This window comes from Hippoglossus stenolepis, chromosome 23 (assembly GCF_022539355.2).
Source record: "Hippoglossus stenolepis isolate QCI-W04-F060 chromosome 23, HSTE1.2, whole genome shotgun sequence".
Taxonomy (NCBI): domain Eukaryota; kingdom Metazoa; phylum Chordata; class Actinopteri; order Pleuronectiformes; family Pleuronectidae; genus Hippoglossus; species Hippoglossus stenolepis.
In genome coordinates, this window is record NC_061505.1 from 2690414 (window position 1) to 2705832 (window position 15419).

The 15419-nt window shown below is 44.4% G+C and overlaps 3 protein-coding genes across 13 annotated transcripts in view; 1 reads left to right on the top strand and 2 right to left on the bottom strand.

Annotated features, from left to right (window-relative positions):
• Positions 1-231: 231 nt before the first annotated feature.
• Positions 232-7821, bottom strand: si:dkey-9k7.3 (circularly permutated Ras protein 1). 5 transcript variants are annotated; one of them, XM_035148341.2, is made up of 19 exons: positions 7715-7792; positions 7394-7475; positions 6724-6775; positions 6448-6492; positions 5800-5931; positions 5542-5714; positions 5182-5379; positions 4684-4728; positions 4482-4571; positions 3858-4009; positions 3679-3760; positions 3331-3458; positions 3166-3250; positions 2385-2491; positions 2120-2232; positions 1782-1893; positions 1406-1546; positions 1211-1304; positions 232-749 (listed from the first exon to the last, which is right to left on the bottom strand). In XM_035148341.2, the coding sequence occupies exons 3-19, from the start codon at positions 6773-6775 to the stop codon at positions 621-623; spliced, it is 1878 nt and encodes a 625-aa protein (XP_035004232.1). In that variant the 5' UTR covers positions 7394-7475; positions 7715-7792; the 3' UTR covers positions 232-620. The 5 variants fall into 5 exon arrangements, with proteins under 5 accessions (XP_035004232.1, XP_035004230.1, XP_035004231.1 ...); XM_035148339.2 differs by having other exon boundaries at positions 6448-6501; XM_035148340.2 differs by lacking the exon at positions 7394-7475 and having other exon boundaries at positions 7715-7821.
• A 233-nt stretch (positions 7822-8054) lies between these two features.
• Positions 8055-12776, bottom strand: tkfc (triokinase/FMN cyclase). Its single transcript, XM_035148522.2, has 17 exons — positions 12705-12776; positions 12043-12232; positions 11868-11972; positions 11494-11681; positions 11328-11406; positions 11149-11238; positions 10927-10961; positions 10755-10839; positions 10516-10605; positions 10289-10405; positions 10080-10199; positions 9839-9976; positions 9627-9733; positions 9445-9551; positions 9169-9202; positions 8931-9023; positions 8055-8830 (listed from the first exon to the last, which is right to left on the bottom strand). The coding sequence occupies exons 1-17, from the start codon at positions 12708-12710 to the stop codon at positions 8672-8674; spliced, it is 1743 nt and encodes a 580-aa protein (XP_035004413.2). The 5' UTR covers positions 12711-12776; the 3' UTR covers positions 8055-8671.
• A 585-nt stretch (positions 12777-13361) lies between these two features.
• Positions 13362-15419, top strand: part of exoc6b (exocyst complex component 6B) — a 67594-nt gene continuing 65536 nt past the window's right edge. For 5 of the 7 annotated variants that reach the window (XR_004694678.2, XR_004694677.2, XM_035148517.2 and 2 more), the window contains exon 1: positions 13362-13587. Coding sequence is in view for 5 of the 7 variants with exons in the window: in XM_035148517.2 (XP_035004408.1) it covers positions 13499-13587 (89 nt within the window). In the remaining 2 variants the exon portion in view is untranslated. The remainder of the gene's footprint in view (positions 13588-15419) is intronic. The other 2 variants (XM_035148519.2, XM_035148521.2) reach the window with 1 other exon arrangement.

The following is a 15419-nucleotide window of genomic DNA, read 5'->3' on the forward strand; positions in this document are numbered from 1 at the left end:
GGATTTGATTTCCACTGCCGGCCTTTTCAGAACAAAATGGAAATGATTGAAATGGAAACTCATGCATTAATTGTCTGGATAGGATCGATGCAAACTGCATGTTGGTCACAGTGGGTTGATACTTGAAGTCATATTTTATCATATTTCCTGACCTGCAGTGGTCAGACACAACTAAATGTCCCATATTTGGATCAAGCTAAATGTAATGAAAACATCACAAAAGCAGGAAGATTTAACACGATGAGTAAATTATTTTATTTCACGTGAAACAAATAGAATTGTTCCTGGAAAACAGAAATCCATATAAATATAACACAGGCTGATTTCTCTGCCACGACGTCGTCGTTCCTTGTGACTCAAGAGGGAAATCGAACTCCCTTTCGTCCCTGGTCTGACATATTATTGGTTCCACGAACATCCAGCGCTGATGCTTTCATCTCTAACGTGTGGATCTGTAACTTCAAGAGATTTTCTAACTTTGTATTGAGCGAAAAATGAGGCGTCGAGGTTTTCAATCATTCAATCAATCTCATTCCCCTTTGCACTTTAGTTGTTTCTCATTCAACTGCTCGTCTTTACAAAACGTTTTCACTCAAATAGTTTTCAGTTCGGTTCTGGTTTTACTTTCTCTTCATGAAGGTCTTTTTCTTCTTCGCGGGCTTCTGCTGGGTCTGAGTTGTGTTGCTGCTGTAGACGCTGGTCGCTCTCTTCATCTGGTACACGAGCTCGGCTGCTTCATCTGAGAGCGTCTGCAGCAAAAAAACTGTTTTTGAATATTCACGCGTGACAAACGACACGTTGTTTTAAATCTGAGAGGAAAGATAAACCCATTCTGGAAATATTTGCAAGAGAATAAAGTGTGCAGAAGTTAAATCTACGGACATCCCCACCTACAGATAGAAATTATAATTTGTTAAATATTGTTCAACTAAAGACATTAGCCAGCTAGCGTAGCTTAGCATTAGGACTGGAAACAGCTGGGGCAAACAGCTGGACTGTTTTTTTTGTAAGTAAACATTGTAACAGCTGTTTTATCCAGATGTTCCCCATGTTTCATCCTGAGCTACACTGACCAGCTGCTGACTGTAGTTCCAAATTAACATATTTTAAGTATTTTTAAAGCTTTTTAAGGACGATAATCTATAAATCTTCCCTTTATGGAATGAAAACCTGGAATCTGAAATGTGAATCATGTGACTTCATTGTTTACCTGGGACTCTGCCGTGATGTCATCACAGATCGTCGTCATGGTGTCCATCCAGTTGCCGTAGATCCTCTCTTGCATTGCGATCGGCCTTTGCTCACTTCGGGGCAGAAAGAGGAAGTTTGTCCCCAAGAAACACAACATCAACACACAGACAGACACACAAACATATTAGTTAGTTCAGAGGTCAGACCCTCGTACCTGATCTGTGTCAGCAGGTCTTGCTGAGCTTTCAGTTGCTTCTGTGCGTCCTGCACTCGACCCTCCATGGTTAAACTGGCACAGAGCTGAGCACCGTGCACGCCGAGCACCGCCATGTTGAAACTACCGGCACCAATCCGACTTCAGGCCGACAGGAGACGAGATAGAGACAAAGGAAATTATCGGAATGATGGAAATTAAAACTTTAGTCTTATAATATTACGACATTAATCTCAAAATGATACTTTTTCTGTAGATTGCTACATCCATACTTCTGTTTTATTTTGAAAACACATGGAAGCGGATACTTATATATTATATTACTGATAAGGAGCTTAAACTCTGGTCTGGATCAGCGTTGATCTGTTTCCTTCACCTGCAGGAGGTCACTGGTCGTCGCTCGGTTATGATGCGAGTGACCCGTTGTTGATCTCTGGTCTTGAAGCTCAGCTGGAGTTGGAAAGGGAGAGTGTCCCTCTGAAGGAAGACTGACAAACGCACAAACACACACAAACACACAGTATCTTTTAATAACAGCTCTTTTTACACCTTACCTTTTTATTCCAAAGTTTATTTTTATGCTCGACAGAACAAACCCTCTCGACCTGTCGTCTCTGCAGGATCGCTGCCAGCTCACAGTCCCGTAGTGTAAACAGACGTAACACACTTCCAGTAAATGCAGATTGTGTTTGTGGAGCTTATCAGGGGCCTCACCTTCCATGAACTCTGGTTTGACGGCGAACTGGGATGTGATCTGCAGCCCAGTGGTCACGTTCCCTATCTCTCTCACCAGCTTGTGGTCGTTTTCATCCTCGTAGGGGAAATAACTAGAGAGAGAGAGAGAATTAGAAATCTCAAGTATTCATGCAGATAAAGAGGAAACAGATGAATGGACGGAGGTGAAAAGGGAGGAAATAGAAAGGAAATGAATTTGTATTTTGTTTTGTTTAGTGTAACTTCAGTGTCAGTCACCACCCACATTCCATCACAAGCAACCAGTGTTGCTGTGACTCCTGTCGCCAGCACGTTGTCCATGGAGGCTGACTGGATCTCCGTTGCTATGGTACCAATAGACACGATGTTCACCTGTGCAGGAGAGGAAGTTCATAAATGATCCACTATCAGTATTTGTTTTAAATTGAGTCTTTTGCAAGTTGATGTTTGTTAGTGGACGAACCGTAACCTTTAGAATGTCCCTTAAATCATTAGAATACCCAGAAGCATCAGTGTGTTGGTTTTGGCCGCCGTGCAGCCGGACTCCTTGTTTACAGATCACGCTCTCTGGTTTGTTTGCTGACTGCGTGTTGTTGTTGTTATAGCAACTTTTCACCATTTTCTGATGGTTTGCTGACTTGTAGCAGGGAGACGAGCACTTTCCTCCTGCACTAACAGGTTGAGGGGATAAAACCACCGTGCTATAGCGGCGTCCCAACACCAGCGTCACAGCAGTGCGGCTGACGTGTCTGTTTGCAGTGACGGCTTCAACAGAGGGATCCTGTAAGACTTGTGGCTCCAGGGGGCGCTGTTGCCACTGCCCAGCAAAAGTTACACAGTGTTGCTTTAACTACAACCAGTCCTTTAAGTCCAGTAATGGTTAAAGCTTGTTTCTTAGTGCCAGCTGTACTGCACAAGCATGTACTATATGTATATGTATATGTATATGTACTGTATGTTTATGTACTGTATGTATATGTACTGTATGTATATGTACTGTATGTATATGTATATGTACTGTATGTATATGTACTGTATGTGCTCACCCTTCCTCCTGTCGTGTCTGCCAGTCTCCCGACATCCGCCAAACGACAGTCCGTCCCTTCAAAGCTCATCACTGATATTATGACTCTTGGAGATGAACAGAAAGAAAACGTGTTTTATTTTCTTTATTTATAGGATTTTAATAGTTTTAATGTTAATGTCCTCACCCACTGTCCACAGCCTGCACAGCCAGCTGTCTGTAGAAATGTGGTGTCAGCGGAGAAGAGGCTGGAGAAGACGTCTGCTCCATCTCCCCCAGTCCGATGTTGGCTCTGCCGTCAGTGCATAAAATCACCTGCAACGATCAGCAGCTTCCGTCAGCAGCGGTTCACACGGCGTCATTGTCACGATGGCACCAGGGATCTTTCAGTCAGTCATTCATCACGGTTGATTGACGTCTAATTCTTATTCGTTAACGTCGTTAAGGACAAACAATCCTACACGAGCGTCTTATAATAAAAACTCTTTACACGACTTTTTACACTTTTCTATTAAAGGCCTGGAGACCTGCTCACCTTTGACCCGGGGTGCCTTGACGCCATGGCAACCGAGGCTAACGCCGCAGGGCCGAGACACGTGGCCCCGTGTTCCCTGAGGCTGGATTACACACGTTAATGTTAACTGGGATTACAGACATGCAGCACAGGGAGGCAGCCATTGAGATAAGAAATACAAACACAGCGTCGACACTGACTCTTTAACTCTTTGAACCAGTTGGATGTAGGTTTCAGCGATGCAGTGTGGGACGCTGTAGGCCGCACCCTGTTCCCAAATATGGTCGTAGTCCACCAACGCCCAGTCCCTGAGCGTGAGAGGAACACTGGTGCCATCACCGTAGATCACCACCTGTTCAGAGAGCGATGAGGAGTTAGAAGTAGAGCGAACGTTTCATTTGTGTTTCCACATAATGAGCATAAAAGCAGTTCAAACATGTGTGATAAAAACTAAAAGGAAAATTAGAATTGAATATACAGAGCAGGTTAAGATAAGATTGGACACGATAATAAATCAGTTAAAACGTTTATCTCCCTTCATAAGAAACCATCTGTTGGTTCTTTCTTCTTTTAAATAGTTTGTATATTTAGTTTTTATTTATTGTATGAGTTATTTGTTTGTGTTGTTGTGATTTCTCTTATTTCTCTTCCGTCATGTGAACCTTTCATGACTGAGCCAATGGAATAATGACATCACCATTATTCACTATAAATTCACTATAACCACTATATATATATAAAATGCTGCATAAAAAAAACAATGATTTAATTACATTTAAAGTTATTTAAGTTAATTTGAAAATGGAGAAGTTTTATTTCCCTGCCTCATCACTGAAAGTCACCAGTGCCACTCTCCTGCGTGGGGAATCCTGCAGCATGGACGACAGCGCCCTCTGGAGGGCATCCTGGATACCCTGTAACGACACAAGAGAAACACAAGCGAAAGAGACAAAGATGTTTTAAACTACAACACGTGAACAACACGTGAACAACACGTCCGCTGAGAACTTCCTGCAGGCATCTCACCTCCAGCCTGGATACGTACACTGGGAGTGCAGAGCCCGATGGGACCTGAGGGGAAGAGGAAGAGGAAGAGGAAGATGATTTGAGACTCACATGAAACAACTTTAACTTCCAACATACACTTATTATTATATTGAATTAATTTAGTAACTCATGATGTCCTTTTCTCCTCCATTTAAACTTTGCAGAGTTAACGCTAAAGTGATAAAATAAACTAAATGAAACCAGCTGTTACTGGAACGTTCAATCAGTCAATCAACATAAACTTTAGATTGTCTCTCTATTATTTGGGATATCTTGGAAAATGTTTGTCCACTGTGACCTTTGACCTTTGACCAATCATCTCCAAAAGATGATCATCCGGAAAAAAACTCCCAAAAAATGACTAACAGCGAGTTGCGTGAAAATCCGATGCTGCGTTGTCGAGTTGTTTTGACACACACACACACACACACACACACACACACACACACACACACACACACACACACACACACACACCTCTGTGGTGACGCTCATGCTGCCAGATATGTCCACACAGAAAACCACCAGCGAGTCCTCCAGGTTCTGGTAGTCGTCGTCGCTCTGGCTCAGCAGGTAAAGGTCGTCACTGTGCTCACCTGTGCACAGACCCGTGCACGTTCCCGTCACATCCACGTGCACGCCGTTTACACTTCCGCAAAACTCGCACACCCACATCTGGACGAGGAGAAGAAGAGAGAGAGAGATTTTATGTCTTACTTTATTTAAAAGCGCCTTCAACACAATAAACACGACTATTAGAGAAAAATGCCAAAAAACGAAAGAAAGAAAAGGAAAAACAGAAAAGTTGATGAATAAGTGAAATAAATTCTGACTCACGTTCCTCGGTAGAGAAGTCAGACATGACAAGGCAGCACTACATTTCCCACAAAGCACTGGGCTCTGAATGGCCTCCTGGTCTGTGTCTGGTTGGATGTTGACCAGTTGTCCAACACTGAGGGACACGACGTTGACGTTGGCTTTCAACCTGTAATCCGCCTCCATCTTGTCAACTGATGGAGCAGAACAGAGGGATGAAGAAACAGAGAGAGAGAGAAGAAGAGGGGGAGAGAGAAGAGGGGAGAGGGGTAAACTCACCTCTGGGTGGGAGGGGAGGGGGCAGCGAGGCAGGAGCTTGTCTGGGCTTGAAGGAGGGAAGGTGGGGGAGAGAGAGGAGAGGAGGTCGAGGTCTGAGACGAGGAGGAGGCACCGGAGGAGGACGAGGAGGAGCTGGAGACAGAACAACGCATTTTAATATCAATCAAAGTTCTAATTATTTTTTATTATTTTTTTAATCTATATTATCTAATCACCTGGAACATTAAACACAATATCGTGGAAGTAAAAAGAAAAGTGGATATAATAAACTTTTTATCTGCTTCACTTTTGAACTTTTTAATGAACGTTAACGACAGAATAATTCAAATTAAGCCGATAGTGTGATCTGTGTGTGTGTGTGTGTGGACTTTCCCCTGCTGAAGTGTTACTTGTGCTTCTCTGTCTTTTGCACTTGCAAGCATACCCACCCACCCACCCCACACACACACACAACACACACACACACACACACACACACACACACACACATTAGCCGTTACTGCTTTCCTGTTATTTTACCCCAGAACTCTTGAGAACATGATTAACAGAAAAACATCATTTTCGATGCATTGACCTTTATGAATCCTGTCTGTGTGTGTGTGTGTGTGTGCGGGTATGTGTGTGTGTGAGCGTGTGTGACACAATTACCTTCTTTCACTACGTTGTCATATTCATGATTCATAAGAGGAAAACCTGTCGATGCTGAAAATATGAAATATGATGAGCGTCAAAGACGTGATCGCCTCAATGAGTAACAGATTGTAACTGAGTAAAAAGGTAAAAATGTATTTATGCTGCAAAAGAAATATGAAAAAAACAAGGTTTAAGGCAAAGAGGAAAGTTTTAGTCAGAAATGTTCCAGAAATGTTGTCATTTTGTGAAACTCTCGTGACATTAGTGAGAAAATGATTTGAATGCTGTCACCTGCTTCATCAGATCTCCAGTTACACACAACATGGCTGCAGGCGAACTCCATCTGAGAGGCAGGGACACACACGAGCATCCGTTTCATTGTCAACATCATCTTTGTGTATTATTATGTTAATTAAATGTACGCTCAGATTTATTTACATTCCTATGACCCTGACGTTTAGCGGTGCTGACCATAGGATGAAGAAATATGACACGTCAGCACTATGACGACTGCAGATCAGCTTTCTGGCTTTGGGGCAGTTTATATTATCCCCGTGGCAACTGCAGCCTTAATTTTGTTATTGTCCTTTGCGAACAGATGTCTGAGTAAAAACGTGACAGCAGACGTTTCCTGTTTGAACGGCTCTACGTGGAAACCAACATTTGATTTTTATAAAATCCTTAAGCAGCACAGAGGCGACACCACTGAGTTTATTGCAAAGAAATCAGATTTTCCACCTTAATTAATTAATTAAGTTAATGGAGGGACAGAGATTTAATCAGCAGAAACATTTGATTCATCGTTGTAGTCGTTTTCAACCAAATTTACCAAACATTGACTTTGTTGCAGCTTCTCAAATGTGATGACTTTCTTTTCCCTCAGGAGCTTAAACATACAGCCGGACTAAATCTGGACATTTACATTGTACTTGTTGTGTATTTGTATTTTAAATGTTCACACTTTTCCCCGTTCAGTGGCTCAGGTCCTGTTCCGTTTTCCTCTGAGTCGTCTCACATCCTTTTCCATGACGTTCCATTCAACACTGAATCAATCATTGAGAAAATAACTTATAACAGCAGCTGTCAGTCGAATGGTGACTTCGGACTTTCTGCTGTATATTCAAAAGTTTTTCGGTAAATGTTTCTGAGATTCTTCCCCGTCACACGCCACAGCTGCTCAGTTTTTAATATATAAAATCATAAGTTACAACCTCAACCACCAGTTACAACCTTTTTATGTTTTGTAAACGTAAACCCACAGTTACATCAAGAAGAGAATTACCTTTGTGTTGATCTGTGTGCGGTTGTGTTTCGCACAAACTGAAAGCAAGTGTGTCTACTGCTCGGTGGTTCTTGTGTGAATGTGTGGGTGTGTTTAATGTCGAGCAAGCAGCGCCGAGTGTGTGTGTGTGATTTGCGTGTCAGGAAGTCGTACTTATGAGAAATGACAGTTGAAAGAAGGAGGAAAAAGAGAAAAAGAAGCTGCTGCTGTTTTGATCAGAAGAAAAAAACGCCGACCTCAGCTGTCTTGAACGAGCCAGACGCTGACCTCTGACCTTCTCGGGGGGAAATTCACGTGTGTAGAATGAAAAGGTGTAAAAACCACATCCACAAAACTCACATTTGTGTAAAAACTATTGATTTATTAGTCAGAATTCACACTGTTCCATCAAGAAAGTGTTTTTTAATCCATTCACAGTTTCATTTTTTATCAAAACACATCATTCAAAAAGTTGGTTTAGCTTCAACACTGGAACCGGTTTCACCAGCTGTTCGCGAGTTCACACGTAACCTGGCTCCAAAGTGAGTGAGATAAAAATGCACCTCAGTGAAACAGGTTACACCTCATGACCACGGCACCATGTCAGCGCCGGAGAATGAGGGGACTGCACCCACCGTCGTTCAGGGGAAAACCTGCTGTGGCTTCTTTTAAACCAGTGCCCATGACCCGTGACCACCTAAACTCTACGATCGGCAGCTGTCAGAAACAGCATAATGAGGCCGCATGATACGAGCTCTCAGCCAAAAGCAGAGTTCAGTTAGAGACCACAATGTATTAATGTTTGTGTGTGTGTGTGTGTGTGTGTGATGAGTGTGATGAGTGTGATGAGTGTGTGATGGTCGTGGAGGTTTGAATATAGAGTAAAAAAGAGGTTAACATCACAGTGAGTCTTACGTCCCATTCATTAAAGTTTCTGAGACGTGATAGTGTTGTTCTGTTTGTAATCATGTGGCTGTTTTACTTCCGCCCCTCCAGCGACTCCAACACAGCTCTCAAGATGGCGGCTACGGCCACGGCACCAGGGTCGGGCAGGGTGACCCTCTCGGCCGCGATGTAGCTGGCCCGCCCCGCCCTCGCCGTGAGGTTCCGGGTGGCCTCCGCCCCCGAGGCCGCTTTCTAGGATGACACAGGGAAGAAGGACGGCAATTCAGGGAATATATGAAACTCAAAGACGGTTGTTATCTGATAATCTCTAGTTTACAATGAGTTACTATACCTGCACTGCAGCCTGCAGTATGACCATCTGTCCACCAGGTGGAGCTGTGGTCAGTTTCATCAGCTCGTCCACAGCAGGAAACAAAGCATCCAGCTGTAGAGGAAGAGAAGCAGATGTTTAAAGATAAAACTGTTGTTTTACAAATGAGGCTGCGGAGCCCAAATAACAATATCATCAACCAGGAAATACCCTTTCAAAATAAAAGAGATGCATGAAAAGTTGTATAGAAAACTCTCACCATTGTTCTGTCTCCAGGATCAGCTCCACCGTATCTGGAAGACATTCAAATAATACGATTTTAAATCTGTAAATTACCTGTATTGAGAACTTGATTATTAAATAAGTCAATAATAGTTTGATTTACAAACTATCAGGTATTTACTTTATTTTATTTTGAAAAGTTGAAGCCTACAATTCTTCTAGGAATTCACTGCAGAAACTTCTTCAGTTATTATTGTAAATGCATTGGATCAATGGATGAAAAGAAATCGAATTAATTGATTGACAGTTTCACCTCCTCATCGCCTGTGTCCCAGCATGCACTGCACTCGCCCAGGCTGCAGCGTCGCTCCGCCCCCCGGCCACATGACCAGCCGCTGCCGTCAGGAACAGGCTGTACAACTGAGAGACACAAGGAGGCTAGTTAGACGCTGTTCGCTGTGAACGACTTTTTTATATCTACTACTTTAAACCTACCGCCCCTGATGATCCGCCCATCTTCTCCTGCACCAATCCAGCGAGGACTGAGAGGAGTTTCCCGGGGCAACCAGGGACCACATGACCCCGGAGCCACTCCTGAATGGCTGAATGAACATTTTTACAATTACAAAAATCGTTATCAATCAAACATGTTTTTTTTGGGGTCTTTTATCATTATCTGCAGTTAACTTTAACTTTTCTACTCTTACCTCTGGCAGCCTGCGCATGAGTGTTACCGCAATCTCCGTCCCCAGCAGCTCGGTCCAGCGAGTTGAGTTCCTCCTGTCTTTCCAACAGAGTGGAACAAACTGACTCTAACGCTTTGTGCATCACAGGACTCAGTGAACCTGGATGGGAAAAAATAAAGCAACAAAAACGGTTGTATCAAATAATATTATAACTGACAACACTCAGGTAGTGTCCCGTCATCTTGTAACCATGGAAACCAACCTTCAGTGTGTATATCGTCCTGCGGTCGTGTGTCCATGGTGGGAGGAGCTACGACGTAGCTGCGTCCGCTCACATGCACACTGCTGAGATTTGGCCAGGCGGGGGCGCTAGTCGTAGCGTCTGTGTGGGATAAGGGACTTTTCATTAAGGCTGGAGAAGGGAGGGTCCTCACAAGTATAGACAAACAAACTTTGTGTGAGTACGCTCACCAAACAGTCTCAGTGTTTCCTCGTTGGCTCGCATCAGGGTCAGTGACACGCCCGCCATCTCCAGTGACGTCATGAATGAACCGGACATCACCCTGGCAACCGCCATGCCGCGACTCTCTGTAACCACAGAGACACATTCCACAGCATCCTCAATGGTAACAGATGGAATGTGTCACACGCACACGCACACGCACACACACACGCACACGCACACGAACACCACTTACCCAGACAGGTGATGGCAGCTCGAGTAACAATGGCCATCTCCAGACAAGACAGAGCTCCGAGGTTGTTCACACACACGACCACATTGTCTCCTGTACGATAGAAGGACACACACACACACACACACACACACACACACACACACACACACACACACACACACACACACACACGTCAAAAAAACACTGTCCGCAGAAACTAAAACTCACTAACTGTAATAATACGTTAAAGTTGAGCGAACCTGATTTCAGCGGCAGACACGATTGGCTGTCAGGGTTGGTCATGTGATCGATCATGGTTTTTACCACCTCGTCGGCCGACGTCACCTGATTAACAGTAAAAACTGATAACTTTAGAGAAATGGAATCAAACACAAAGTAGATGTCGGTTTGTGTCGACTAACGTTGGATCACCTTTGACCTTTTGATCCCAGGTTCACCATGGATACCTGAAAACAAGATGGAAGATGGTGGTGAACATTAAGAGACAGATACATTTAAATGTGATATTTGAGTAAACATTCACAGTTTGCTATATTTGCCTCATTTCATCATCTTGCTGATCAACAAAATGAACCTAAACAGTTCGTATCAGATCTGTAATCTTGTGTTGATCCTGCTCCCTCTGTCTCTTACCCAGACCCAGCTCCATGTCTCCCGGGGACAGGTCGAATGAAGGCAGGGAGCCGGGGACGCTGCACGGAGACAGACTCACCCCGAGTGAACCTGCAGAACAAACATCAACAGAATGTTTTACTTGTGAAAAGCCTCCCGATAAAGACGGAGCAGTGAGGGAATGAAGAGGTGAAACTCACCGACCCCCTTTAAAACCTCTGTCACCCTGGCAACGATGTGGTCCAATGAGGAGCCTTCCTCTGCCAACGCACCTGCCAGCTGACAGGAAGTGTGGGACGGTAAGATTTTAATTTGTTTAAGTTATTCTTTGTTTCGTTAACTTTTGTGGTTGATTCTGTCGTTTACCTTGTGTATAAAGACGGTTCCACACAGGCCTCTCCTCCCGGCCTTACTGGGCCGGTCAAAGGCGCAGTCCTCGGCAACGATCACCATGTCGACAGCGACGCCGTGGTTACGGGCCTGCTCTGCAGCCAACCCGAAGTTGAGGCGGTCGCCGGTGTAGTTCTTCACGATGAGAAGGACCCCGGCAGCTCCTGTGGAGGGAGGAGGGTTGTTATTACCTCCGCCCATGAGGTTATGTTTGTATTCTTCCAGTTTCATGTCAGATACGTGACATTTACTTGTTGTTTTCTCACATGGACTCTCTTGGACATTCATTTGGTAAATAAAAAGACATAGAAGTAAAGTTACAGCCAGCTCGTACATTAGGCGTACATCACCTGCATTATGCAAAGACATGATGGCTGCCAGGATGCTGGCCGGTGGTGGTGATGCAAACACTCCACCTGCGACTGCTGCCGACAACATTCCTGCACCAACATAACCTGCAGACACGAGGCAGGGAGATTAAAGTGTGAGAGATAAATGCTGATAAGACGATTAAAGAGGACCTACCCCCGTGTGCCGGCTCATGTCCTGACCCTCCCCCCGACAGCAGGGCCACTTTGCCCCTCAGACTCTCCAGGTCGGACCGAAGCACGACCCTGTGGCCCCCCAGCAGCGACAGGCCCCCGCTGGCCCTGACCAGGCCGCACAGAGCCTCGTCCACGCAGCTGTCCACCGAGTTTATCAACTTCTTCTGGGGCTGACGGACAGAAATAAAGAACACACACACAAGTCATATCATACACTGACAGTTTATGATTTATTGTGGTGGTTTAATATACCTTAAAGTACATAAAGTGTTATATGAACTAAGATTTAACTGTTAACATGTAAATGCAACAGTAATAATAATGTGTCAGTGTGTGTGTGTGATATAGACACTGCTCATTCTACAGAAACACACACACACATAAATCCAAGTTTACTTAAGCTGAAAAAATATAAATAATAAAACAATAAAGTTTCATGTGCAGCAGCATTACCACAGAATGAGACTTCACTGTTGTGGACTTTGATCTCTTTGAATGATCAAAGCTAACACAGTCCTGCTGTAAACACACTGTCCTCCATCATGGCGGCGACGATTCACAGTCTCACACACACGTTACTCCTTTAATCTGTTCACTCTTTTACTCTAATGTCTTTCAAAGTCATTATTATTGTTATTTTACCTCCATTTCTTCCTTCTTTTCTCTCTCGAGCCGGAACCAGCAGCGTCAGGTTCGCCAAGTTAAGCTAGCGGGACGCCGGACGTAGTGCGTGTTGTCTGCAAAATAAAAGCACGCAATTTATCTAAACGTATGAAACGTCAATTTATTGGTATGATTATACCACTAAGGGTTATAACAGTGGAGATTTATTGAATACACAGATAAATGCTACATAAAAATGCAAAATTAGCGTAAACTGAGGCCATGTTCATATTTAGTCTCTCTATTTTGAAAAGAAATAGAGGAAACTCTGAACGTACGAACGTTAGATGCAGGTGGGCTCTTACTCCCACTTTATTGTTTCCGGTAAATTAATAACTGTCAAAATATCTCAAATAATGTTAGTGTAATAAAGCACAACATATATTTACATGTATAAATGGTTATAAATTCAGCGTATAGTATACTGAAAAGCATTGTACTATATACATAGCATAATTATACTATATATATATTTAAACACATATATTAATTTAGATAGAGGGGTTCATGTATTATATAGTTTTATTACTACAATATTCATATTTATTTATCATAACATTACACGTTGTTCAGGTGTTTGCACTTCCGGTTGTTCCGCCCATCGACACATGACCCCGCCCCCTTTCCCCCCACAAGTTAACACCGCTCACTCCCGCTGCTCTGTAACCACAGCGAACCAACCCTCACACGCAGCGTGCACGGCCAGTCCGCTCGGCTCGGTTCGGTTCGGTTCGGTTCAGCTCGACTCGGAACCGTCCACAGCAACATGCAGGATGGCGAGCATGGAGACCGCCGCCGAACATGAACGCATCCTGCGGGAGATAGAGAGCACCGACTCCAACTGCATCGGACCGACCCTCCGGTGAGTGAGAGCCCGCACCGGGAGCCTCTCCCCCGGCTGCTCCCCGGTCCCCCTCCCCGGGGAGAGCAGCTGGACCCCCGCAGCCGCGACTAGCTCCGAGTTAGCAACTCCCCCGACGCTCCTGAGGCTGGGTCCAAACTTTAACAAGCATGCGCCCATTGTCGGACAGCTAACCTGCTAACTTTAGCAAACACTAAATCTAGCTCATTAAACAAATGACGCAGCGTGTAAACGTTCAGACTGAGTTTAATCATCGGACTTCGTCTTTAGCTTCTCTTCTATTTACCTTTCTGCTTATTACACTTTTATTTGTTATCAACTTGTCCGGGGTGGGGGATTTCAGTAACTCATGCTAACGCTAGCTACCTCGGCTAACTCATTGACATTCTGCTCAGTGGTGGCAGAGGCTGCAGGGGGAGTCGAGGCTGTCTGTGGTGGCGAAGCTTCCCTCGGCTCCTCAGGCAGCGTCTGTGCCTAATGTCGGTCACTGTCACCTGGAGGAGCTCCGGCAGGTTCAGGGGCAGCTAGCCTGCTAGGTGGTTAGCATCAGCTGGGATGCATTTCTACCAAGGAGTGTCAAGTGCAGCAGCCTGTGTGCACTGAATGAGACAGTTCACCCCCCCCAGGGATAATTCAGCATTATACACACACACACACACACACACACACACACACACACAGACAGACACACAGACACACACTGCTTGTAAATGCTCATGAGTGTTGTTGCTGTTGCTCAATAATTCAGAGGAAACTTCCCTTGCAGGGCTGAATGACTTTTCTGTTCGTCTTTTAGTGTGTGTGTGTGTGTGTGTGTGTGTGTGTGTCAGTGCCAGTGCCAGTGCCAGCTTCATGGTTTCACATCCCTCCAGTCTGTTCTCCACGCAGCTGTGTTTGGATGTGAAATGGGCCCCAGTCCTCTGTCCCTGCTGACATGCATGTGGAGACATGGAGACAACACAGTTTATTTTGAAATTGAACCCTGATTGTTTTTTGTCTCAATCCTTTGCTCTAGAGCAGCACTAGAGCTGTTTTCTGACATGAACTCCGGTGGATTGGGCGCAGACGTCTTCTGGAGTTTGTCTTTCACATGTGAAGAAGCAGCAGGAGATTGTCCTGGTCAGACGTGTTCACGACAACAGGAAATGGTCCGGAGCGAATAAATTCTGCTGTGGAAATCACATTTTAGTTAACAGCACTTTGACACCTTTGTCAGCCCAAATCGCTAAAAGCACTCGAATCTCGTCATCTTTCTAATTTCACTTAAATAAAGATATTTGTATTCTTCGTTAGAGATGCCATCAACATGTCCACTCGCTCGTCTTCTCGTTTTCTATTAATTCTCCTGCTGTATTCTCACTACTCCTACGTCTCAGATGCTTTAGAGTCGTGATTGCTCGCTCGGACTGGCTTCGCTTTCTAGCGTCCTCCATATTCGTAGCAAAACAACATCACATTACAGACTTACCACACCGATCGGTCAAGGTGACAGTGACTAGACTGTATGTTGTGAATTCGATCAGGTCATTACAGTTTGAATATGATGATCCTCTCTCTGCTTCCTGACCCAGAAGAGCTGCAGCTGTAACAAATCCACCAAACTCTGTTCAGACTTCTTCATATTTTAACAGTTTCCTGCTGAATATTGGAGATAAACTCTGGTTTTTTAATAACTTCTGAGTCTTTTTAACTGATCCACAGTTCAGCTTCACTCTTCAACTTGCCGGAGCTGATTGTGACAGTTGAAGCTGTGACTCTCAGTCAGTTCCACTGTAAAGAGCAAGTTTCATTCAGGTATATCTTCAAAAGGTTCTGTTGTGGCCTCTCAGTAG